Raw genomic sequence first — 26,952 nt, 5'->3', positions numbered from 1 at the left:
GAATAGAATCACCACGTACATATATAATTCAAGAATTTCAACTTACGAAAGTAATATCAAGTCAAAATTGTAAACACAAATGCAAATTGTGGTATTAATATCATTTATTCATCAATTTGATAAAAGTATAACATATGTATCAAATTAAAATTATTTTGTTAATTAATCAAACCCATTCAACTTTATCATAAACTAAAATAACTCCTTTCCAACACATTTACATAATATGTACTACATTTAAGACAAACAAAAAGTTATTTAATAACATGTCATATTAAGTGTTTTGTGGTCTCATGTGCAACTAACTATGTGAACATGTTATAATAGATTGGACATTATGCATGTGGCATGTTATGTCTCCATGTACATCAAATCAATCCACATCGGAACTTAATTAAAACAAGTATAATTAATACATCTTTCTCAAAAGAAAAAAAAAGGAAAAGAAGAAAAAGGAGTTAAAAAGTAGGGAAAATGGGCAGCAAGTTGTCTAGTCATAAGAAATAGATAGATTCCATGACTCCATTATTATGTTTTTTCTATTTTTGTTATAATTTAAAGAAGTAATAGATTCTTATTTATATATTTGTGTTGAGATTTGGAGTTTACTTGGGATGTTTGTATTTTGAAGGGTTTTAAATTAAGAAAAACTGTAAACAAATAAACCCAAAAACAATAAAATGTAGCAACATTATACGATGAAAGCTTGATAAAAACTAATAACAATCGAGTATTTTTAGAAACATGAATTCAATCCTATCTGAATATCTGATTCTCTCTTCATTTTTTAACTCATAAATTATATTTCACATTCCATTTCCCATTTGTATCGACAGAAAATGTCCAATTATTTTCCATCACCTTTACATACGGAATCTGCAAAAAAAAAAAAAAAATGAGAAATAAGTTAACTTAATGTATCGAAGGAATTGAACTCCGCCCTTTTGGCAACTATAGAATGGAATCTCCAATTCCAATTCCAATTACCTTGTCAGAGATTTCATAGCCTACTTTAACCCTTACATCTTGATCTTTTTGAAAATCAAGAATGTTCCAAACCAATTCAGCTGCTCCACTTGGTGTGGGCTGTAAAAAAGTAAAAAGTAAGTAAAATAACTAAATTATAGTTTAGTTTTTTTTATAATAATAATAATAATAAAAAGTCATACTTGTTTAAATTCTTTGTCAAGATCACAACGCCCTTTCACAACGAAATTGACAGCTCCATCAGGTGTTAGAGGGAATGACTTTTTTCCATGCATGGTGTAATGGAGTTTTTCACGTCTATCATATTGTAATCCTGCTCCTATTTTTGCTGAAAGCTATATATAATATATGGGGGATAAAAAAGAAAGAATATTATTTATTAATTAATTATTACAATTAGTTGTGAAACTTTAACATAAAGAAAAGGTAGCTTACTTCTGGAGGAAAGTATCTAAGGATTGCACTGAAAAAAGTTGGAGCTCCAATTCTTGTATCAAGTTCTCCATGAAGCTGCAAATGTCAACAGCTATTATACAATATACAAAGTCATCAAACGATTCAACTATATATAAGAACGTTCAATACACCACTGGATACTTAAATAATCTGGTTTTATCTCTTGTGGCATATTTTAATCATCTGATTGTGGTTATTAAGTATCAAAACAATCACTTTCTAGAAGCTATTAAAGCTAAATACTTTCATAAACTACAAGGTAAGCAATTTCAACATGAATGTCTTCAAAATTGATACACTAAGGGGAAATACAAACGCTAATGCTTTTTGGGCAAAAAGCTAGTTCAGGACCTTTGAATGGGTTGCTAAATTCGAAACCTAATCATAAAGCAACAAGTCTTAAAGCCTTTCTCCCAAATGGACATGAATGTAGCACAATTCAAGAGCTAATTCAATTAACATCAGCGTAAATTCTCAAAAACAGACATAGTTAAACTAAAAATTACTGCACTATTTAAAAAAAACGGTGAAGAATATAATGAACCCCCAATGAAAAAACATAAAATCATCTAGGGTTCAGACCGAGAAATCAATTTGCTTTTCAAATAGAAGCAATAGATACTGAAATTGGAAGAATAAGAAGAATGGAGTTGTGGTGCGTTTGATGTGGAGCACCTGAAGTCGAGTGTTGGAATCGATACGGAACTTCTGCTTAGCATGGATTTTGAGGGCGCTGGTATCACCGACGTACCTGACTGTAGGAGGTTTCTTATTCGTATTGACTCTGAGAGCAGTGGAATCTCCGCCGTATCTGAGCGAAGTCTCCATTTTTTTTTTCTCTGAAGGTTCGTTGATTAAATTTTGTCGATAGAAGAAAAGATGAGTAGGTGGTAAAACCCTAAAATGGATACGCCCAAGAGTTTTATTATGTTTTTTTCACAAATAAATGACGCCTTTAAGTGGTAATATAGAGATTATATTATCACAAATTTACAATGATAATATATAAAGAAAAGTACTAAAATAGTTATTTTTCTAATTATTTATTAAAAAGTACCTAATTTTTTTTTACTTATTACTACAATGTTCACATATTTTTAATGCACTATTTATTGCTGAATGTTCTATATTTTTTTTTTCCCAATTTTCCTAATTTTTAAACAACTTTTTTTTATAGAATCTATGTCAATTTAAAACTTCGTTTTAGCAATACGAAGCTCCATTTTTGTATGTTTAAATGACTTTTGAAAATTCATAACAAAAGAAAACTTTAAAAAATATTTTCTAAATGAAGATTCATGATTTTTCTATAATATGAACAATTTCTTCTGTGCTTCATTTTACAATGGCCCATTTTGCAGTATAGGCCTTAGGCCTAGTTTGCAACGCCTAAGTTCGCAATGATTCATCTTGCATTTTAGGGGATAAACATCCTTAAGTATAATATTTCGGAGTGCCCACTACGAAACGTAGTGGTTAAATTTGGGTTATTATTTAACAAACGATTAAAAAAATATAGTTATTTTTGTCATTTTCTATAATATAAAGGGTTATTGTCAGAAAAGTCTATTCATTTTGCTCCTTTTATAACGAAACCATCATTTTTTTTTTACTTAGAAAAGAAAAAAATACATGCGATTTTTTTATAGTGGGGTTGTACCCGTGACCACATCCATTATGTAGATGAGAAGTTGATATGACCAACCAGTTTACAATGCTGACAGGTAATATATAAACCAATTGCATGTCTTTCCTCGTATTTTTACTACCAAAATTTTCCTCTTTCCTTACGACCTAAAGGCTAAATCTTAGAGTAGGTTCAAAATATCATCATCTTCTTCAATTAGAAACTCAGGTTTACGTAGTGAAAACCAAGTTGCTTGTCAAGGGTTAAGGGAAAGGTGCGGTTATGGTGATGAATATGACATACTCACTTTTTGAACTTTCCACGATTTAGATTTGTAGGATGCCTTAACTTCATGGACCATGTTATGGTTTAGGTTTTATATATTTTAATTTGATAACTTGAATAATGAAATAATGAATTGTAAATATGTTATCTGGATCAATACAAGTAATAATTGCAGTTTGATGTATTGCATTGCAATTTGCAAATGATGAATCGGTGTGTTTACCACTATAAAGACAGCAAATTAAGTGCAATGGACCGAATGGAAGTGATGTAATGAATTAAGTGCAATGGAATAAAATGGAAGATTTAATCAAACTAACAATCAGATTTTAACTTAACAATTCTTGCATCAATAGCAACATAACTAAAGTCTAAAATGCTTAGGTCTATCCTGTATAAAAATCAAGTTTTTCTACAAAAGTTTAATAAAAAAAAACCTCAACATATCAAAGTCGCCTTCACAATATTATCCAAAACAACACAAACTCTAAGTCCTTAAACTACTCACGTAACCTCATTAATCTGAAGAAAAAAAAACATATCCGATTAAATATCTTCAACAAACTCAACAAGATCATCAACTTCCTGCTTCAAAACTGTAATCTTCTGTTGAATTGCAGCCACACGATTCTCAAAATCTTTTCCCCCTGATTTCTTCTCATATGAATCCACCACCATTGTGTGTTTCAACATAATCTTTTCTTGCAAATCTCTCTCTTTCACAACCAACTCCTCCACCTACACACACACCAAAACAAAAACCATTTTCAATAAAATATATAAAAAAAATGAGGTTGAAATTATAAAACTGATGTATAGAGAAAAAAGAAAAAAAAAACCTTGGGAAAAATATGTGCAGCTTGTGGGGAGGACTGTAGGAGAGACAAAAGGGGCTTTGATACTTTAGAAACATCTTTCAACAAAGTATCCGCTGCTTTGCGGACCGCTTTACAAGCCTGGACATCACCTGTTCTAGAAAGTTCTCTTAAAGAAGCTTCCAGTTTTTCATGTATCAATAAACATCTGTTTATCATATCTTGAAGCTGCTGAATCGTTCCCAGAACCTAAACAAAAAAAAAATGGATTTTGGTTTAGTAAATGAAATGAGAATATTAATTTCTTGAAATGTTTTCATGTATTACCTCATCCCATTGCAATTTTGCAAGATATGAAGGTGAAGACTTTGAGATTGTGAAGTCAGCATGCATATAGATGATGCAAGCAATGAAGAGGGAGAAAAACCCAAATATTAACATGAATGGCTCTGTAAGTAGTGAAATGTTGCTGAATTTGTAGTGGACCTGAAAAGTCAAACTTATAAATTTAATTACCAAAATAACCTCAATATAAATAAATGAATGAATACCTGGAAATACTGGTTATGCTCTGGGACAACATTAATTTTTTCTAATACAATCGTGGGCCTACCCGCAATATCCAAGTGAGAAAATTTTGTCTGAAAAAAAAAACATAATCCATTAGAGTAAATTACAAAAACAGTCCCTGTACTTTCTAACATGTTTAGTTTCAGTTTTGGTCCTTATTTCAAGATTCCATGAACATTGAAATAAGGACCAAAAATGAAACAGTTTCTATTTTGGACTAAACATGGTGAAAATCAGAAAGGTTAGGGACCATTTTGGTAATTTACTCAAAGTATTAAAAGGAAGGAGTTTTGCAGACCTCTTGTGACTGTTTTACAGGGAATGGAACTGAAACAGATATATCTTTTGATCCCTCAGGCAGAACAACCTGCATTCATGAAAAGAAAAGGATTACAAAAAAATATTTTTACAAAATACCCATTTTGCCCATCTTTCTTTTACCTTCACAGTAAGGTTTTCAACAAGAATGTCATTCATGGGTGAACCAAAAGTAATGTTAAGGAACCGAGTTTCTTCTGACTGAAACAAGAAATCTTGAAGTGGCAAACTGTATCCAATTGTGAATGAAGTTTTCCAACCTCCAAACATTGGATACCGAGGTTCAATTTCCAATAATGTCTGCAATTTTTTATAAAAAAAAAAAAAAAAAAAAAAAAAAAAAAAAAAAAACTCATTAGAAAAATAAAAAAGTAGAACTCAGTTCATTATATCATATAATGATATAATGATATAATCTCTCACCTTGCTTGAATCACCATATATATTAGATGTTGAAATATTCCCAATGGCATCCCTGTAATAAATGGAATGTGCTCTTGGTGGCAACATAGCAAGAAGATTCCTGAAAGCTGATGCACCTCGTATATGTGGCCTTGTCTGGAAGTCCAGCCTGGCATCATAATGATGACATCAGCAATGTCAAGTCAAAATCAAAGAACATAAAGTTATAAGCTACAAAATGTGATGTGATAATACCTTGAAAATTCACCAGTGCTTTGAGCACCACCATGAATGAGGGTATAATGTTCAGTGACTTGTACATTGCCCCAATGAGAAATCTCTATTTCTTTAACTAATTCTTGTGCAACTGCAAATGGTTTGTTGCTTGGAAAGTGGATGATTACTGGAGAGTATGAAAAAGGAGGGAGGTTTTCATAAGGACCATATTTGATCTCTGAGTTTGAGAATTTTGTGGTTTCGAGTTTTGTATAAGATTCGACATTTTCAGATGGAAGTTTGACTGTCATTGACTGGGATTTAACTTTGTAAGGTGAGGGAAAGTGTGCAGATTCCTGGAAAAGGAAGAGTTGAGATTCTGATTGTGTGATTTTTTCTGGGAATGGGCGTAAGGTGTGGGTGAAGACTGCTAAAACATCCATGGTCAAACTTTCTCCTTTGACCAATTCTTTTGGGAGAGATGCAGCATACCAGATTAGTGATGGTGGTGAGTCAGCAGGTTGGTTGGTTTTGATTGGGAGATTGGTGGAGGGGCCTCTTGTTTTCCCTTTCCCTTCTGTACTGACTGCTACTAAAAGTGCTAGATTGTTTGCTTGGTGTTCTGGGAAGGTTAAAGAAACCTTGGAAACTGGATCAGGACCTGTGTTTTCTACCTGCAAGGTAGGAAACATTCAAAATTCTTGGAATGAGTTAAAAATGGTGAAGAAATGATGAGGCGAAATGTGAAATAAGTTTTTGAATGATTGTGCACCTTGAAGGACATGGTCATTCGTACAATCTGTGAAGTCAGATCAATCTGCAATAGAAAAATGAGATTCTATCAGGTTCAATGAAGACAATAAAAAAGTCGAGCATTCGGTTGTAATGGTCTAGTTGAAGCCATTTGCCAATTGTTTATAGCTGCATTCGAGTTTGGCATCAAAAGTAAAGTCGAGTTCGAACTTGATACCGATCTTAAGCTTTACAACAACAAATTACTAACTATACTAGAGTTCATAACACTTTTACAGAATTAAAAACGTTAGCATTATCAAATCTAAGCTTTTGTTGGAGCGAATTGTGTAACAATCACCTACGAGTATGATAAGTTGATAACTCTACTTACTAAGAAAATGAAATCAAACTGAGCTCGATTTGTTCAATAACAATACAACCAACCATATAAACCAAAACTTCGGATCCGATCAATAATTAGCTGAGAATATTAGAAATGAAATAAATATACACAGATGAAAGATTACCCGTCGATCAAGCTTGGAGATGACTAGATCGGAAAGCGCGGGGCCCCAATGTACAGCAAGTAGTAACAGTAGCAGATCAAATCGAAACCTACCCATGATTTTATCTTCTTTCCTCTAATGTATTGAATTAGGGTTTATGATATCGGAGTGAGAAAAATAGAGAGGTTCCTCGCCAAATTAAGGACACAGAAGTTTTATGCACGACCAAGAAGTCATGACTTTTTAAAATGCGCCGATAGATGCGTTATTTAGCTCAGAACTGGTATCATGCGCTAGTAACCAATTTTTTTTAAGAGACTAACGAATTTTAGGTTTTATTAAAACTAAAGGTGATAAAAACTGATACGACATGAAACCCAATACAAAATCGATATGAAATAAACGGGTCTGGGTAAAATATTTCAACCCGTTTAATTAAACGGGTTGACACAACACGACATGAAAAATAAACAGGTAATGTTAGGATTGAGAATTTCAATCTGAATATGACTCTGAAATGACCATTTATATGTAAGTTTTTGAATGTTCTAAATAAAGTAGAAAGACCAAAAACCAAAACAAGACGTAAAAAAAACATTTGGGTTGACTCGTTTTGTAACGTGGAATTCACTTAGTCGTCTTAGTTAAGACTTTTATTTTCATTTTTTTTTTGTTATCACTCAAATTACACAGTCCTCTCAACCATTCCATCATCCTCATGATCTCTCCCTTCTCCTTCCAACTCATATTCATTCCATTTTGCTCTTTAAACTTACTATAAATTTAGTCATTCCGCCTCCCAATGACGGCTTAGACCATGTGCAACATGGGCATTTGAACAGGGCCCAAAATCTTAAGGGGCCCAATTTTTTTTTTTTTGGTAGTGTAAGCAATCGACAGCCCATTAATCTGAATTAATCAATAGAACAAGCCAGTAGTCACGAACAGAAGCCGCAATTTGCAGCACTTCATGATCATCAATTGTTCGTTCGTTCAAAAAAAAAGCAATCGGCAAAGACAGCAACTTAGCGGCTCAGCGCCATTCACTCATTCAACAAGGGTAGACGATCTTTTATGAGAAATTGAGGATTATCAAGGGTCAATTATCTGATTTTATCTCCTGCTAATCAACCAATCAAGTAAGATTTATGAGAAATTGAGGATTATCAAGTTTATAGTTGTCAATTGCATACTTGAATGATTCATACTTTCATAGATTATGAGTTTAATAGAATATTGAATCATTGAATGAATTTAATATTATTGAATGAATTTAATATTTTATTATCAGTTTATCTACTATAGAAATCAGTTTAATAGTCAATAGAATAGTGAATGAATGAATTAGTTTCTAAGATTCCTAGAAACCAGTTTAATAGTTTAAATTATGAGTTTATGTTTATTGTAAAATAGTTTATCAAATTATGTTTATTGTAATTGCTTGAATGTTGAAAGTTGAAACTTATGAACTTGTAGTGATGAAGTCTAAACAACCATCCGGTTATCAAAAACGTAAAAAAGAAAACTAGATGAAGAAAAGAGAAATGTTGATGCCGGTGCTCTAGATAAGTTTATCCATAGACAACCTGTTGAAGAGCACATTGAAGAGCGTGTTGAAGCGCACATTGAAGAGCATGTTGAAGAGCACATTGAAGAGCAAGAGCATGTAGAAGTAGAAGAGACAGAAGAGCATGAGCCTGTTAAAGACCTTGTTGATATATATGATCCAAGAAGGTGGGAAAAACTTAATTCGGATGAGATTAAAATTTTGGTTGAGAAAGGTCCTAAAAGAGATAATAGTATTATGTATGGTCCCTACGATAAATTTGGTAGACGATTTTCTGTAGCTTTGTATACAAGAACTTTATCAAATTTGGAGAAGTGTGATAGAGAATGGCTAGTATATTCGAAAGAGCTAGACAGGGTATTTTGTTTCTGTTGTAAAGTGTTTATAAAAAGGATTTCAAAAGGTAAATTAGATGGTGAAGGTTATGCAGATGGGCACCATGTTACCACTAGGGTTAAAGAACACGAAATTTCATTGGATCATCTTACAAATAGGAATAAGTGGTTTGACATGCGTAAAAGATTGAACTTGAACGAAACAATTGATAAAGTTCAACATGAGCAATTCAAGAAAGAAAGAGATTACTGGAAACAAGTGCTTTTAAGAATTATTGCAGTAGTGAAGTTTCTTGCTAAACATAATTTAGCATTTCGTGGATCCAATGAAAAGTTGTATAAAAAAGGTAACTATAAATTGTATTTTTTGTTCTAGTTCCACCAAAATTTTTTTTTTTTGTTAATTATGATGACTGATTCCACTTCTTATTTGTTAATTGTATTTAATAGGTAATGGAAATTTTTTGGGTGTCATTGAAATGTTGGAAGAGTTTGACCCGGTTATCAAAGAGCATGTGCGATGGTTCACAAGTGAAGGGCTTCATGTGCATTATCTTGGGCACCTAATCCAAAACGAACTAATATCTTTGCTAGCTGAAGAAATTAAAAAATAACTTATCAAGAAGATAAAGGAAGCAAAGTACTACTCATTCATACTTGATTGTACTCTCGATTCAAGTCACCAAGAATAAATGACTATAATAGTGAGGTATTTAAAGTTATCATATAATTCTGTTACTATCGAGGATTCCTTTTTAGGTTTTTTGAATGTTGATGATACCTCTGGAAAAGGATTATTTGATATTACACTTGAGGAGTTAAAGTCTCTTGGTCTTCAAATTGATGATATGTGTGGTCAAGGCTATGATAATGGGGCAAACATGAAAGGAAAACACCAAGGAGTGCAAAGGAGATTTTTAGATATAAATCCTAGAGCGTTTTACACTCCTTGTGGTTGCCATTCTCTTAATCTAACATTATGTGATATGGCTAACAAGTGTGTTAAAGGAAAGAACTTTTTTGGATTCATCCAACGTATTTATACTATCTTTGCAAATTCTACTAAGAGGTGGACAATTTTGAAAGATAATGTTAAAGCTTGGAGTCTTAAGTCATTGTGTCAAACTCGTTGGGAAAGTCGGGTTGAGAGTGTAAAGGCTATTAAACTGCAACTTGTGGATGTACGGGAAGCTTTACTTCAAGTTGGAGAAAAAGATAATGATGCTGCAATTGCAAGTGAAACAACTTCACTAGCAGAAAAAGAACTTAGTGACTTTGAATTTTTGGTATCAACTGTTGTTTGGTATGAAGTGCTAAACCATGTGAATATTGTGAGTAAGAAGTTACAATCAAAGGATATGCATCTTGATAATGCTATTATAGAAATAAACAAATTGATTGGGTACTTCAAGGATTATAGAGAAACTGGTTTTTCAAAAGCGATTGTTGAAGCTAAGGAGATTGCTATTGAAATGGGTATTGATCCAATATTTCCACAAAAGCGTTTGATTGAAAGGAAAAAAAGGTTTGATGAGAGTTCAAGTAGCGAAGAAGTTTCATTTACACTTGAAGAAAATTTCAGAGTCATATATTTCTTATACATTGTTGATCAAGCTATTTCTTCTCTTGAGACAAGATTTGAACAATTCAAAGAGTATGATAAAGTATTTGGTTTTTTATTTCCACATAATTTGAGGGGAATTGAAGATAAAGATCTTAAGTTATATTGTCATCGTCTTGAAAAAGCACCCAAGTTTGAAGAAAGATCGGATATTGATGCCGAGGAACTTTATACGGAGTTGAAATTATTTGAGACATTGGAAACCAATGAATTTAGCAACCCTATAGATGTTTTGAAGTTTTTGAAAGAACTTGATTATTTCCCAAATGCAAGCATTGCATATAGAATATTGTTGACTATTCCAGTAACGGTCGCATCTGCGGAAAGGAGTTTTTCCAAATTGAAATTTGTGAAATCTTACTTATGCTCCACAATGACCCAAGAAAGACTTAGCGGTTTGGCGATGATATCTATTGAGAACGAAATCTTAGAGAGTATAGACTACGAAGAGTTGATCAACCAATTTGCAATCAAGAATGCTGGGAGAGCTTCAAGGATCGTCGGTTAACTGTTAGGATATTTTATTAGTCATTAAAATACTTTGATTTTGCTATGTTTATTGCTATAAGGTTTATCGTCATTTTAATAAAAAAATTAGTTTATGTAATTTAATTCGTTAAAATGTTACACGTTAAGGCTTAAGGGCATTTTTTCTCCGTTTCGTCCTGGGCATTTGATTCCTCAAAACCGGCCCTGCCGCCTCCTAACTATTACATTTACTTTCCACCTATCCAAATCATACTCTTTCGACATGTTTAATGTTTCAAACTCACATGCCACGACACATTTTAAGGTATACCCCTAATCCGAAACCCGACACGAACTCGACAGGAAAATAAACTGGTTGACACAATACGACACGACACGTTAATCAAACGGGTCGCTTTAGGATCAAGCTCTCTCAACTCGTTTACCGTTTTGACACGACACGTTTTCCAGGTCTAATTAAAACCAATTTATTTACATGATTTATCAATCGTTCGTTAATTTTGTTTAGAAAATTCCATTGAATTTTTTTTGGTACATTTACCCGGTTATTATTTGGCGTGTCATATTATGTAGCTGATGACCTAGAATTATGACATTTTTTATAATCATTTTACCACAAACATTTTCATACATATTATACAACTTAACTATTTTTATATGTACTTTCAAGGAGTTAATTTGGTGTAAATAAAGTGTTGTCAAATGGTAATTGAGCTACATGATTAATTCTTAAAAGGAATATGCATCGGGGAAATCATATATGATGTGGGTAGGGTTGTCAATAACTATATTTTTATAGTTTCGTAGATAGTGATATCTATTGAAAATAACTAATACTCGAAGTGGTTGTTAGAATAGTATTTGATGATCTTCTCATAGTTGTGGAAATGATCTACCACTAATTTCTAAACAACACAAGGTACAAATTTAAATCAACTTTTTGCTTACATTCATTCAAGACTAACAATGCAACCACTTTCATTATTAATACAGACTTGTTGTAGTTATAGGAGATTTATTGTCGAGTACAAAGCATAATGCAAGACACATATATGCAGATTTTATAAAACGACTCGATGATGTGTAATTTAGAAACCTAATATTAGAATTAACTAGTCCACCATATAGTCATCTTTTAAAGTTACAATAAAGGGAATTGAGAAGTTTAACCCACCAACTCACATCCACTCGATAAAAACTTCGAAAGAGACTTAATGTAATACCCATTTTACAATGCTTTTTATATGCTATGGTTTAAAATGTTTTATTACATTAAGTCACACTTTACTAAAATGTGGTCTTTTTGAGCATTAGTTTAAGTACTAATAAACTTAAATGTTACTAAATTCATATCAACAACAACCATAACAAACAAATAAGAATCAACAAAAGATCATAACAGATCCTATTTACAAGCTCCACTCCATCTAATCTTCAAAAGTGCTTGTAGTGTGACACCAATCTTCTTCTAGTCTCTAAATACTAACCTCAAATACATTCATAATACAACATAGTAAGACAAAAACGTCTCGTGAGATACGTGAGTTTAGATACAAACCTTTATATATCATTTCATATACTTTTACTGAAACTTTCAAAATATAACCTTGTGCAAATTCTCTTTCAAAACTTTATATAAACTTTCATATAGTATAAACTATTCTTGAAAAACATAACATAATTATACTCTAAAACATAAACCTTTCTTTCATACCATAAGTTAATTTTTGAAAACATATTATAGTCTTTCTTAGGAAATGATAGACTTTTCTTTCGCACTATAAAGTACAAACTATTCTTGAAATAATGGTTTACCGACACTTGAATTCATAAAATTTTCCTTTATATTTTAAGTTACCATTAGAATAGTCATAATAGAAAACATGCTTGAAATCATATATCTTTCATTTATACTTTCATACAATTGTCATACTAATGTGCAACATAATGTCATGAAATGTATGAGAATAAGAACACCACCTAATATTTTGATTATCTTCAACCTACATAATAGAAAACATGATTGAAATCATATATCTTTCTTTTATACTCGGACCCTCTAAGTTTGACCAAAAGTCAAACTGGTCAAAAAGTCAACGGTCAAAGTCAACAAAAGCGCATCGTGACCAAGACCAGGCGCTCCTCACCCACTACAAGAAAAAATAGTTGTGAAAACCCTTGAAGTGTTCTGCAACAACCAAAATTCGCGTCGTGCCCTATGACTTAACAACCTCCTTCTATTAAACACTTATTCCTTTAAGTCAGAAGCTCAAACTTTAGATATGGATCTTCTAAGTGACTTAATTGATAAAGTTATCCATTTCCATGGCTTAATCTCTTCTAAACTCTAACCATAACTCTAAAAGAACCAAAAACTCATGCATGACACAAGGGAATATATGCATACTCATTTTTTTTATCTTTTAACAAGTCTGTAAATCATTTAAGTCATTCATATGGTTCTGGAGTTCTCCAAAAACTCCAATAAAGGGACCAAAGATACCAAAAGGACCCACAAAACTAGATCTAAAGGAAAAAACATCAAGGTTGGAACTTTATACTCACGTGGTTTGGTCGATGTAACTTACATTCATGGGCAGGAACCGGACAACTCTTCTATTAACAATTGTTTAAAAAGTGATTACATAGGAATCTCTAGCTACAAATATTTATAATCGTACAACCCTAGCAACTATAGGTCTGAGCCCATATACAAGGAAATTCAGAATAACAAAAAATGTTCATACCGCGGGAGTCGCACCTAGACTTGGCAATGGGGCGGGTTTGGAGCGAACCGGCCTTGATCCAAACCCTTTTAACAAATTTCAAAATTCGATCCAAACTCGCTCCATAACCCGAATGGTTTTGAATAATCAAATTCATACCCTTATCCACCGAATCAACGAATATCCAAACCCACCCCGTAACCCGTAGACTTTTTGAATTATCAAACACATTTTACTTGATTAATAAAATAATATTTCTTATATAAAAAAAATGTTGATTTAGAAAACACATTGGACTTCCGATTGGAATTAAAAATTACTATTGTAGTAACTTCTGATTTATTTTTGACTGTCAATTATTGTATAGAAAATAGCAATGACAAACTTTCTTTCAGTTGATGAATGAATTTATTGATTTATGAATGAAATATAACGATTGCTTGATGAAATATAAATGAAAATGACATCATAATTCTTAGTAGTAGACTGGAAGTCTAGAAGTCGACTCCTTGATTCTTATGTATAAATAGTTTAGACTTTGGCATTTTCCCTTTGGAATTTCGATTGGAATTAAAATTAAACTTTAAGCAGTATAAAATATAGACCAATAATTCAAAAATTGTGCGGGGCGGGTTATAAACGGAGCGGATCAGTGATGATCCACACCCGACCCTTTTAATAAAAGGGTTAGCGGGTATGAGTCATTAACGGATAAACGAATCAAAAAATATGCTCCAAACCTATATAATTCTTGAGGGTTTGGATCGGATCAGGGTCAAAACCCGCTCCATTGCCAGGCCTAGTCGCACCTCCCACCACCATGGGTTAAGTGTTTGTCGTGTATGGCTTAAGGCCTATCGGTCCTAAGCCTACTCAAAACACTTATCTCGTCAATATATGACGTCAAGTTTTTTCACTTCCTTTCGGGTCTGGGTCACCAAATTTCAAGGAACACATTTAACAAGATACTCTAATCATATTTAGCACATAGTTAATTTGTAAAAAGAATAGGAGAGGAAATGTTGTGGATCAAACTAATCTATACTACAAATTATATGGTCTACTTAACCTGTTACTAGACACCAATTGTGCCACATCTAATTAGATAGGAATGAAGAAGATAACAAAATGCATAAATAATAAGACATGAAACCGAAATATGTAACATTTAATTACAAATAAGGAACCAATTGAGTGGGAACAATATATGTACCTTCTAAACATAATCACATATACTTGTATGCCATTCTTTGATGTTCTCATCATCATGAATATATCTTCTAGTATATATTAGGTTCATATATATATATATATATATATATATATATATATATATATATATATATATATATATATATATATATATATATATATATATATATATATATATATATTAATTTAATCAACAACAAACAAAAAATGAGCTAGAAGATCAAAGCAAGTTAGGGGTAGATCAATCATGATGCGTTCTTTTTATCTTGTGGAATGTCTACGCTGGCCACAATGTGAGCCGATTGGCCCGAGGAAGCGTGACCCCCGTCAGCAGCGTCTGGAGCAGCACTTTGTGCTGCAGCATTTCCAGACGTCGGAAGATGACCAGATTGCCCCTTGGCATCCTTCTTTTTCACTGCATGTTTATGCCAATGCTTGAGGGCTTTCGAGGTCTGATCATCGAAAATTGTTCTCTTCATCTTTGAACCCATCTGCACAAAAAAAAACATCATATTAAATATTACCCATTTTGACCCTTAATTTACTCTAGTTATTAGTGGGAATAGTAGTTAGAGCCTTAGAGGTACCTGAGAAAGAAGGGCATAGAGTGGAAGGATGCCATAAGCGCATAAGACTTGAACTATAATTCTGGTAAATTAATAAAGCAAACATATCAAAATCTTCGAACTTGCATGCCCAATAATAACTCTCATATTTAACTTGTGAATATGTGATGCAATTAGAGCCACCATGGAATTTTTTTTGTATTGGATAAAGATTAAAAGTAAAAACTTTTGATCCAAGACAAAGAATGAATACAACTACCAAACTTACCCAATTAAAACTCTAACAAGTTGAAGAAGAGGCTTTTGATGAAAGCAAGAGAAGAGTCCGAACTCATACTGTAGTAATCGATATCACATCATGTATCGTAGTCAATCATATTTATTAATTAGCATATATAACTAGTTTTGTAAGAAAAAAGATAAAGAAAACTAAAGGAAGCCGATATATACCCATATCCAGAAGAAGTGTGTTAACTCAAACGCGTTCTGGACATACAAAAATTCACAACTCACAAGTTAGCAAACTATTAAATTAAGTTGCAATAATTTATAACACAGCAAAATGGTATATATATACTGAAAATGTTTGTTACAATAATTATATATTATATATTATTATATATAACTAATATATATCTCCCAAGTCTTGATAGTTAACTAATGAGAGATCGAAGAGAAAGATACGTACCATGAAGAGCGTGAGCTGAATTAATAAAAGAATTAGCGTAGGATCCTTTAACCAAAAATGATTATCCGTGACCTGAACAAGAGGTACGCCTTCTACAACAGCATGTCTTTCTTGGATTTCAATAGCCATTCGTGCTATAATGGCTTGAAGCTTTGTTCCAACTGCTAAGATTATCTTTATCCCAAAATCAACATTATTAGTTAATTAACAGTAAATAATTAATCAAGATTAACTAGCTACTTCTCTCTCTTGATCACATAATTAGGAAATCGTTAACTTTTCTTGATTAAATGCATGGGAAAATCCTTACAACAACAGGGAATAGAGATAGCCAAATCATAGCATGAGTTCCTGCATACATACATTATGAATGGATTATTATTATTATTTACTACAATATGTATACATGGATATTTATACTTAAAAACACAAGGACTTTGGATAAATTAAGATTCACCTTCAACATTGGCAAACAGATAGATAACCGCAACAGTCCATAACAACGGACTGAAAGTGTCGCCAAATTTATTAAAATTCATACAGCTGAAATAACTGATTTATACAATGCATATAACTATAATTAAGAGTGTATGAAAGTAATTACCCTACTCCCACAAGTAGTTTAAAATCGTCTTCAAGTGACCTCTTTATGTATTTTTGAAAGTTAAATTGACTTCCAGGAGCTAAATGAACCTGTATATATATGTCAATGAAAGAAAGTCATGAATATTACTATATATTAACTATTAGTATTTTTATAAATGAGAAAAGAAATTGGGGTTGTAGAATGTAGAACTCACAGAAATGAACCCATGGCGCATCGCCATGTAATCTGATCTACCAACAGAGGTAAAGAATTGCCGGAAAAAACAGATCTGAAATTAAATGAATTATTTGTATGTTAATTACTTTATTAACAAACAGTTATCTAATAATTAATAATAAGAACGTGAGAATTAAAGCTAGTGGTATAATTGGCTTACAATGTAGAAGAAGGCTGAGGATCCGGTCTTGGTGGCATGCCCTTTAACAAAAGATATTTCTTTTGTAAGCCGATACCTTGAAGGATCTGCATAAATAATTAAACATCATCACAAAAATCATCAAAAATATGAAAAAAAAAACACACACACAATAAAACTTTGGTAATAAATGAAAAAAAAGAAGTAATTAATAATTAAACACCGTGTCCGGATTGTTGTTGCTGCAAGATATCTTTTTCCCAGTGTTTCCACTCACGGATCTGCATCGAAAGAAACGCTTTAAGATGAGCAAAATCGATCAAAAGAAAATTTATAGATTTTTTTTAAAAATTTATTTATAAATTAATGTCACCTTTGCTCTTCCACAAATCATAGTGAGGGCACTATAAACAACATGAAAAACTGCCAAAAAGAAAATGAATATGTGGAGTTGATGCAATCCTGTAACTGTTATAAGCTGCTCATATCCCTGATTAATTGATTAAAACATAATTTAATTAATTAACACCATTGTTAAATTAAATGATTTTAAACGAATATAACATAAATAAGTTAATTGTAGCAATTAATTAAGGATTGAAAATATTTGAAAGAAATTAAATTCTTACGGGTTTGCATTCTACGGGTTCTCCGCCTCCTAATTTTCGATGAGTATCATACATTAAAAGCCTGCGACGAGCATCTTCAGCATCATCATCGTCATCTTCTGGTTCTTTACCATCGGGTTTTCTTTTGCATGGCAAGAAATCTTTCGTAAGTATTTTAGAAACACAAATGGAAGCAATCGAGTTCTGACAAAATGTCAACGACAGAGATATAAATCCAAGAATCATAAGCTCTGCATACAACCATAATACATACATATATCAATCATCAAATACAATACACAAAAAAAAAACATTCATATAATGATAATTAAACTTAGCTTATAATATAATATTCTTGCCTGCTTTGATCTTTTCCAGTGCTTCAAGCAGTCCCTCTTTATTTCTATGTTTCAAATGCTGAAATATTGTACATGCATGTATCGATTAGTTATATTGTAACAATGTAACGTTCCAAATTCAAATAGAAAATATATATATAAAGGATTAGATGATTATAAAAGGTTGAGGATTATATATTTACATGTCCAACATGATGAATAGCTTTTTCCATCAAGATCGATATTATAACGATGATTGCACAAACCAGGGCTACAGACCATGTTGCGGTTTCATCTAGACCCCTACCTCCTCCTCCCATTTTAACCTAAAAGCAAACAAACACCACCAAAATCGAATTATCTTCTCAAAACTGTAGCTTTTTCTTACACATCACATCAATGTTCGTTTTCTTTGTCATGAACGTAATCACCCATAGAGATTAAGATATTCAAATGGCTTCAAGATGATGATGAGGATGGATTCTTTTTTGTGGCCCTTTGGATATTGATATGAAAAAAGCAGATTGAGAAAAGGAGAAAAGGTTTCTTGTATTTGCTGGTCCTGACAGAAATGGACCAGGTTGTGTACGGATGGATGAAAAACTGTGTATTTTGGGAGTCAAATTAACTAACAAAAACATATTTCCCCATTTTGATAAAAAAAATACTTTGAAAAATGCTGACCTTGAAAAACCAATTAACCAGAGTGTTAATAGGGAATTCAGTTACATGACCACAAATCTTGGCCACACGATATGTTTACATCACAATGACAACCCTCACATTTATGCAAATCACATATGGCACCCCTTTTGAACCCAACATAGTTCGTAGTTAGATGGATTCAATATGCTTTGACAATGTATTTAATCTTATGTTTGCTATATAATGTCTATCAAATTAAGAGCTGTTTACGATGGGTTCTTAAGTTGATTATCATTACTTGTTTAAAGTGTTTGGCAAAAAGAGGCCAACTCTACACAAAAAATGGTGTTAGTAGGAGGCCAACTATACACAAAAAACCACATAAATTTATTTTGTTAAAAAAACCACGAATCTCAAGACATAATGGCCGTGAATTAGCAAATATATATCACTTTTCCCAATATGGGAGGAGGGAGTCGTTCCCACTGAACTCACTGCCACATCAGCTTTTCTCTATGATTTTTCTTCATCTTTTCGAACCCACAACACACGTAAATCATATCTTTCTCAACCCACTCAATTAAAAAAAATATCAAACAACTAAGGTACAAGTCTTAAAACACATGGTACTAGAGAAAATGAGAGATAGAAAGTAGAGAGAGAGAGGATGAAGTGGGTTACTGAAACCAATTAAACAATCTGCCGAAGAGGGAGTGGTACCGGCGGTAACTTTATTGCTAAATAAGATTTTACCTTGATTGTTTTGTATTTTTTTTAATTGAGTGGGTTGAGTGGGTTGAGAAAGATAGGATTTCCGTGTGTTGTGGGTTCGGAAAGATAAAGAAAAATCAAAGAGAAAAACTGATGTGGCAGTGGGTTCAGTGGGTTCAATAGAAACGACTCCCTCCTCCCTAAGGGAGGAGGGAGTCGTTTCTATTGAACCCACTGAACCCACTGCCACATCAGTTTTTCTCTTTGATTTTTCTTTATCTTTCCGAACCCACAACACACGGAAATCCTATCTTTCTCAACCCACTCAACCCACTCAATTAAAAAAAATACAAAACAACTAAGGTACAAGTTTTAAAACACATGGTACAAGAAAAAATAAGAAAGAGAAAGTAGAGAGAGATGATGAAGTGGGTTAGTGAAACCAATCAACCCACTCGTTGAAGCGGGAGTGGTACCGCCGATAACTCTATTGCTAATTAAGATTTTACATTTGATTGTTTTGTATTTTTTTTTTAATTGAGTGGATTGAGTGAGTTCAAAAAGATAGGATTTCCGTGTGTTGTGGGTTCGGAAAGATGAAGAAAAATAAAAGAGAAAAAGTGATGTGACAGTGGATTCAGTGGGTTCAGTGGGTTGGGAGGGAATGACTCCCTCCTCCCTAACAACCTTAATTGTTATGATCTCGCGAGTGCCATTTATTTCTAGCAAATATAAAGTCGATGTTGAGGACGAAGAGGAACAACTTATACATACAATATATATTGATGTGTGTGAAACGTACTAGTTTTAATCCTACTAACTTAAACAAAAAAAAAAAAGACACAAAAGGCAGTGTACCTATCGATTAGTAGTTTAGTTCAGGTAAGTAGGGTATCGAACACAGGGAACGGTAAACAATTAAAATAAATGTTAATATTATCTAAATAAAACAATATAAAAGGGGGTTTCTCTAGTTTTGCAAGACTAGAAACTTAAACAATCAATTAACACTCAAACAAAATACAGTTAACAATTAAGAAGAACAAGAAAGGACAACTAGATTCAATGATAAAAGAGACTTATGTTCAGATTTGATTCACTTATTCCTATGGTTGATTTCGTGGCAAGTGCAATGGATCAATATGTCAATGGTTACCGATTCCTAATATGATTGGGTTCATGTTCACTATTACCAATCCTTTAGTAGACAAGTTAATTCAAACAGTGGCCAGTTGATTAAACTAACAAGTTTCCTAGTGTTCAGTTCGTATCAAGTAAGACTTGTAATAATAGCTAATCAAATTTGTTCAATTCAATCAACTCATATGTGGTTGTTCATCACACATGCTCACACATTGATTTACATATTTTCTAGTTAACCCTAGTTTCATGTTCACTATTCCTAGGCATACAATCTTGTATTCTCAAAATTATATGAATCAAGTAATCAAGAAGATGTTCATACAACTTAATAACTCACTTATTAACAGAAAATATTTATCATCAATACATGAGGATCTTTAACAAGCTTAACAAGATAAATAACCAAATTAATATTAATCCAACCACTCAATCAAACCATGTTCATAAGATTATCTCATCCAAACAGAAGTAAAAAGCTTTTAGCTCATATCTACAGCAAGTAATAACCTAAAATCAAAATCTAATGATTCAAACATTGTTCAAAACAAAGATTAAGAAAAGAAGAATGATTATTTGCCTTTGATTCTCTTCTAAATTGTCTCTTATGTTGCAATCTCGAAAACTGAAGCTTCAAGAACCCTTCTGGTCTTCAATAATCGCATCTAGCCTCTAGGAAGTGTTAGGGTTCGAATGAGAAGCATTTCTATATATAAATTATGAAAACAGGGCCAACTCGACGAGTTTTCACCACCAACTCGTCGAGTTTTTTCGATAATCCGCGTATACAGCGTGTGCGGCAAGGTATCTTCGAATCGGGAACATTCTGACCAACTCGTCGAGTTCTCTTGGAATCAACATTTTCTCAAAACACGAAAGTCGTCCGAAATTGTGTCTAGTTTTCAGAACATTTTGAATCTCGTCAATCGGAGTTACGGTTCATGAGATATGGACAAAACACTGACGAGGGGTCAAGCTGTTCAATAACATCATTCTTTCTTCAGTCTTCAATCTCCAAGCTTCCAATCACTCAATCCTCTTCCTTTTTCACCCGAGCATGTCTTTTATTGCTGAAATTGAAATATTAAGCTAATTAAGTACCTTTTGTCCATAAAATGATATAAAATCAACAATAATTAATAAGGTAATGAATGATTTCTATGACTAAATAAGCCCATATCATATATTGATAAAGAAGTTGATATTCTCTTAAACAATGTTTGTTGAAGAAGATAATACAATCGAAGATGGTGATTTAACATACATCATGAACTATATCAAAGTAAGTTGTTAGATAATAATCAGTTTTTCATATTTTACATGTCATCTGTTGCGTTGAACCAACAATAATCTTTGTTTGTTTTCTGTTGTTATAACTTATTTGTAGAGAAAAAAAACAGCTTGAAAAGACCCGTAACTCTTGGCATTAATTTGTGATCATTTTAGTGATCATCTATCTTTCTATAAATTCTTGTTGCATGGGAAATCAAACAATTTACAAGGATTTATATACATAGTCATAGTGTGAATTATAAAGGATCTTCAATGACCATGTATTTGCTTCTAATGAGATCACGTTAACACTAAGTTATGTGTACTTACATGTCATGGAATACAATTTGATTTGTTGAGCAACCTCAAAATGACAAATTGATGAGTCGTGGAGTCTAATGGTTGTCAACCAACAATGATTGAGAAATTTAGGTCCGCAATCTCTATTTATGAATCTCATATAATTAAAAACCACAATCACATTATCAATAAAATTATCTTGCTCAGTTGTAGACGTTACATAATCTCATTGATCATGAGAACCATGTACATCTCATGTACTCTTTTGCTTTTCTAGTTACTTAATCCATGTGTGATGCGTCATAATCACCCGGTTACCTATCATCAAGCATGTAAGCAGGTGTCTCACCCTTAAGACACAAAGGTTGAGTGTGTTGCTACATTCAAGCTCAACAAACCGAACACAAAGGTATGCACTAAGTCAAGAAACACAACAAAATTTGCTGATAAATATTCAAGAAACAAATCTACACAAGTCCAATAACCAAATTAGATAAACAATCTCATTATAATCTAGGAGTCTGATTTTGCTCATTCGGCACAAACACCGGTAGCTGCCCTCCTCTCTGCGCTCTACCTTGCTGATAATAACTCAACGCGCCCGCCCCCCGCTGACCACCACCACCCGCCACCCCACCTGGCGGCCCGGTCCCGGTCCCGCCCCGACCACCACCAACTAGCGGCCCACCAAAAAATATCGACTGTCCTGTATACGTAAGCTCCGACCCCGAAGCCTGAGAGGAAGAGCCACCACCCATGCTTCTTGTAGTTGAAGCAGAAACAAACCTCCCTGCTTCTTGATCCCAATACACCGAGGACGATCTCGTACTTTCACCAACACCCAAGTTGTTATTATTGTTGTTGTTGTTTCTCCTAGGAGGAAGAGGAGGAGGAGGTGCCACGTGTGACACCACCATTGGCTCATTTTTCCCTGACCATGGGGACTGATTCGCTGAAGACTGGTACACAGGGTTAAAATGGTCTCTACCAGGAGCCGGACTACTTAAATTACTAACACTATGATTACATGTATCCACGTCATCATCCCTGCTGGCACGACTAGGCGGATAAGAGCTTTTTGAGTGGCTCCTTTCATGAAATTTGTAATGTGAAGGGCTGCTTCTCCCACTCACATTGCTACTTGATAAACGATCAGGATCGTATTTAGATCCTATAGGGCGCAAAACAGAGGATGAGGCCCTCGCTTTTGCCCCTGCTTTGATTGCTTCATTTGAATCCAGTTTCGCAAGCTTCCATGCGCTGATTCTCACAGGGCGTTTTGGTAAATTCTTACCCTTGTTGTCAACTGCGTCCGGATCAACCGTTGATGGTAGGCGCCCTGGTTCTAGATGTGGGACCACTTCATCCTGAATAATTTTAGAATCCGATATAATCAATCACATGGTAAAGAAGGTTGTAGAACATTCTAGAAGATTATGGAAGACTCTAGAAGAATAACAACTAACAACCTGTTGATCCATGAAGATTCTTGGAGGTGTACACCAAGCACCTTTGTGTTGTAAGCTTAAGCCATGGGAGCTTCTTCCACTAATGGCAGTGATTGCAGAGCTTGTTGGAGATGATTGCAGGCTTTGTTGATCCATTCCATCTATTGATGCTCCTGGAGGCTCACTTTGAGTCCTCATTGCAACTACATATTCGTATGTTGTGATCCCCTGTGTATTAATAATTGTAAGAAATTGTTATTTCTAATACATATAAATTTAGAGATTGAGGTAGATGAGAGAGAGAAAAGAGAGAAACCTTTTGGATGAGGATTATGTGAAAAAAGAAGAGTTCGCATAGTGGAATAGTGGCAAGAAAAGAAACAGCAGTACATATAGCCTGAAAAAAGGGTAAAAAAAAAATGAAAATTTGAAGTTGAAATTACGAATTTGTCCTTGTCCATGACTGGAAAGAGTGAAGATACCACAACAGTTGCAAATGGAGGTCTACTAAATCCATCTCCAAGGCGATCTGCAATCTGGTTTTCTGTAGATTTTTTATCAGCAAAACATCGAACAAGAACAGCAATCCCGACCCCACATTCAAAAGTCAGCTGACATTAAAACACAATAAAATATTTAGAATTACTTTTGATAGATTAAATATCAAATGACAATTTTTTTCGATTATCAACTTACCCAAACAACACTTACAGCCATTAGGCACACGAATGTGAAGTAATTTTTCCTCCCTACACAATTATTCAACCACTGCACAACAAATAATTTAGAATAAAAATTAAGTCATGTGAATTTACATATAAACAATGAAAAAGATTCTAGAAGATTTTTCATTTGTGTGTTGCCATTTCTTTCATTTTGGAATTTGGATCTTACCCTACAATGATGATCAAACCCATCAACACATTTATCACAACTTCTGCAGTGTTTGCTATACTTTCGCACCTATAACAAATTAAAAACAAGATATTAAATAATTTGTCCAGAAAATCAGCAATCATATCATAAGAAGTTGAGTTAGTATACAAAATACAACTTCAGAAATCGAATAAAGTTTAATTTTTTTACAGAAAATATATAAAATAGATACCTCAGCATTGCATAGTGTACAAAATAAAGCTTCTTCCTCCCCTCCTTGTTGCATATCTTCATCTTTTCTACAATCCTCTATTACAATACAACCACAAAAGAATCCCCAAACTTTTGAACAACAACCTGAGCTACCATTATCATATATTCCAACATTCTGAAACCCAATCTTGCTAGCTTCTCCAACAGATGATCCATTTCCTGATACCCAAAAAAACATTTGCTTCAAAGATTACAAAACGGGCGAGTCAGTCAACGGGTGGGTCAAAAGTCAAAACAATTTGGATCACTAACCGGGTACTTCAGTTCCATTATGGGATCTATAAGGTGATGCAATTGCCCTGTTTGGGTCAATTAGAATGCCAGGATCAGCAGGATCGATAGCTGTGCATCTTACATAAAGGATAAATACACAGAGAGCCTGAAAGATTGTAGTGATAAAAATGGTTATCATGGAGAACATGGAGATAGCTGATTGAAGGGTTAAAAGGTCATTTACCAAGAAGGAGTAGACACCGATTGCCACATGTTCGTAGATGTCCTTTCCGAGAAAAGGTGAGAAAAATGCATAGAAGGCAACTGATAGTAAGAAGTATACTGTAATAGCCACAACCTGCAAATTGATTAGATAGATTTGGATTTATTAACCTCAAACATGGTAGTGTGTGTTTTTGTAAGAATGACAGTTGATTCATATGGTAAATCTCATGGATTTATTAACCTCTAACAATTAAGCATGATTAGACAGAACTTTTACTTAAAATACATAGAATCCAACCCACATTGCAAAAAATAGGGAAAACACAAACACGTAGCGGATCGAAGTAGCGAATTAAGCACAAAAATCGTACCTGAAAAGTGTGAGCAGGAAGTTCCCATCCATGTCGCCTAGCCATGATCAATAAACGAAGTCAAAACTCAAAAACCCTCAAATCAAGAGCGTATTTACAGTCAAGATCGTCATAGGAACTTGTAAAGTAAACCCAGAAAATACACAAAGCACCAACTACTGTGTGCTCCTCTATATCCAGTTCAACGGTAATAATGGGGAAGATTGAAAGTCAAGGATAAGGTAGTTGATTGTGATCAGATGTTAAAACCCCAATAGAACCCGACCCCACTTGGATTCCAGAAATTCTAGGGTTTGTGGGTGGGTGGGGGTTGAGAAATGGATCAATGAGGCGTGGAAGAAGAAAGGAAAGTTGGGGATTATTTTGTATGATAAACTAAAACTGTATCTGTATGATCCACAACTGCTTCATGCGCATTTGATTCCATAGAATAGGTTCTCTTGTGAAGTCATGCTGCTAGTGCTTCCATTGGGACGTTAAGGGCTTAAAAGCACAAATATTTTAGTGGCAACTGCTGTGGACCAAGTCTCTAGACAGTAGACACACATGAGTCCTCTCGGCCTATGTGTTTGATTTAACAATTAACGGTGCGCCATTGAAAGATGTTTAGTTAAATTACAAAAATGGTGTCCATATCCTATTATTATTTTTTTTATTGGTATTACTCAAAATCTATATAAAACTTTGAAATAAATACCAAAATCAGCAAGATCAAGCAACAAATACTCCCTCCGTCCCAAAATTATTGTCCACCTTACTATTTTAGTTTGTCCAAAAATTATTGTCCACTACCAAAAGTAGATATACACTTTTACCATATTACCCCTAACATTTAATAAAGTAAACTTGAATAATTTCAAACGCACATTTTTCATTGGTTTTAGAAAAGGGCAAGAGGGTCATTTTACTCAAAAAGACAAAACTAATGATTGCTTTTCTTAATTTATGTGTTTTTGTCTGTGGACAATAATTTTGGGACGGAGGGAGTATAAAACTTTAAAGTAAGAACCAAAATTATATGACCAAATATGAAAGATTTCAGATAAATACCAAAATTAAGAAGTTTTGGAAACAAAAATGAAAATTATTCTAATTTTGAACTAAACATGGTAAAAATCATAAAGTTCGAGTCTCTTTGTTCAAACAAATTTTATCTTGTGAACATAGTATAAAAAAAATAGTTTTGTAATCCATAAAAAAATAGATATGCAGCTTGTTGTCTGTTTATCTTTCATCTTGTTGTAATTTACTTTGCTTCCAAATTCCAACTATAAAATGGAACTAGAGTTCCAATAAACATTTTGTTGGTTGGTGGAGACCATGTGAAGAAAATACATGGAATTGGTTGTCAAGGCTTAGTGGGGGACAATGGCAAAGTGGGTTAGTGACAATAATGGAGCTTTACACCTTGGAAAGGACTTTTGTGAGTTGTTTATTCTTTTGCCACTT

At 33.4% G+C, this 26,952-nt stretch overlaps 4 protein-coding genes and 1 pseudogene across 4 annotated transcripts; 1 reads left to right on the top strand and 4 right to left on the bottom strand.

The window, feature by feature from the left end:
- Nucleotides 1-681: 681 nt before the first annotated feature.
- Nucleotides 682-2,347, bottom strand: LOC145137940 (outer envelope pore protein 21B, chloroplastic-like). The gene is made up of 5 exons (XM_079072082.1): nt 2,119-2,347; nt 1,423-1,497; nt 1,170-1,322; nt 988-1,086; nt 682-876 (listed from the first exon to the last, which is right to left on the bottom strand). Exons 1-5 carry the CDS (start codon nt 2,269-2,271, stop codon nt 793-795), a joined length of 564 nt encoding a protein of 187 aa, XP_078928208.1. The 5' UTR covers nt 2,272-2,347; the 3' UTR covers nt 682-792.
- Nucleotides 2,348-3,720: 1,373 nt separating this feature from the next.
- LOC145137962 (Ribophorin I) lies at nt 3,721-7,140 on the bottom strand. Its single transcript, XM_079072104.1, has 10 exons — nt 6,939-7,140; nt 6,449-6,493; nt 5,716-6,350; nt 5,482-5,629; nt 5,182-5,358; nt 5,039-5,107; nt 4,722-4,811; nt 4,498-4,656; nt 4,195-4,419; nt 3,721-4,093 (listed from the first exon to the last, which is right to left on the bottom strand). The coding sequence occupies exons 1-10, from the start codon at nt 7,032-7,034 to the stop codon at nt 3,902-3,904; spliced, it is 1,836 nt and encodes a 611-aa protein (XP_078928230.1). The 5' UTR covers nt 7,035-7,140; the 3' UTR covers nt 3,721-3,901.
- A 1,164-nt stretch (nt 7,141-8,304) lies between these two features.
- LOC145139389 (uncharacterized) lies at nt 8,305-10,948 on the top strand (annotated as a pseudogene).
- A 4,132-nt stretch (nt 10,949-15,080) lies between these two features.
- On the bottom strand, nt 15,081-18,687 carry LOC145137396 (MLO-like protein 9). Its single transcript, XM_079071520.1, has 15 exons — nt 18,233-18,687; nt 18,051-18,108; nt 17,713-17,942; nt 17,457-17,573; nt 17,307-17,364; nt 17,105-17,190; nt 16,922-16,996; nt 16,726-16,814; nt 16,579-16,628; nt 16,432-16,472; nt 16,122-16,295; nt 15,884-15,919; nt 15,702-15,769; nt 15,455-15,515; nt 15,081-15,358 (listed from the first exon to the last, which is right to left on the bottom strand). The coding sequence occupies exons 1-15, from the start codon at nt 18,347-18,349 to the stop codon at nt 15,113-15,115; spliced, it is 1,506 nt and encodes a 501-aa protein (XP_078927646.1). The 5' UTR covers nt 18,350-18,687; the 3' UTR covers nt 15,081-15,112.
- A 3,827-nt stretch (nt 18,688-22,514) lies between these two features.
- Nucleotides 22,515-26,065, bottom strand: LOC145137560 (protein S-acyltransferase 21-like). Its single transcript, XM_079071691.1, has 10 exons — nt 25,504-26,065; nt 25,152-25,265; nt 24,947-25,073; nt 24,654-24,853; nt 24,440-24,508; nt 24,242-24,313; nt 24,028-24,156; nt 23,862-23,942; nt 23,567-23,773; nt 22,515-23,464 (listed from the first exon to the last, which is right to left on the bottom strand). The coding sequence occupies exons 1-10, from the start codon at nt 25,546-25,548 to the stop codon at nt 22,604-22,606; spliced, it is 1,905 nt and encodes a 634-aa protein (XP_078927817.1). The 5' UTR covers nt 25,549-26,065; the 3' UTR covers nt 22,515-22,603.
- Nucleotides 26,066-26,952: the final 887 nt, after the last annotated feature.

Source organism: Lactuca virosa, chromosome 9, assembly GCF_052849685.1.
Source record: "Lactuca virosa cultivar CGN04683 chromosome 9, Lactuca_virosa_CGN04683_v6, whole genome shotgun sequence".
Taxonomy (NCBI): domain Eukaryota; kingdom Viridiplantae; phylum Streptophyta; class Magnoliopsida; order Asterales; family Asteraceae; genus Lactuca; species Lactuca virosa.
The sequence above is the reverse complement of the archived record's forward strand: the minus strand, read 5'-3'. Positions and strand labels throughout refer to the sequence as shown.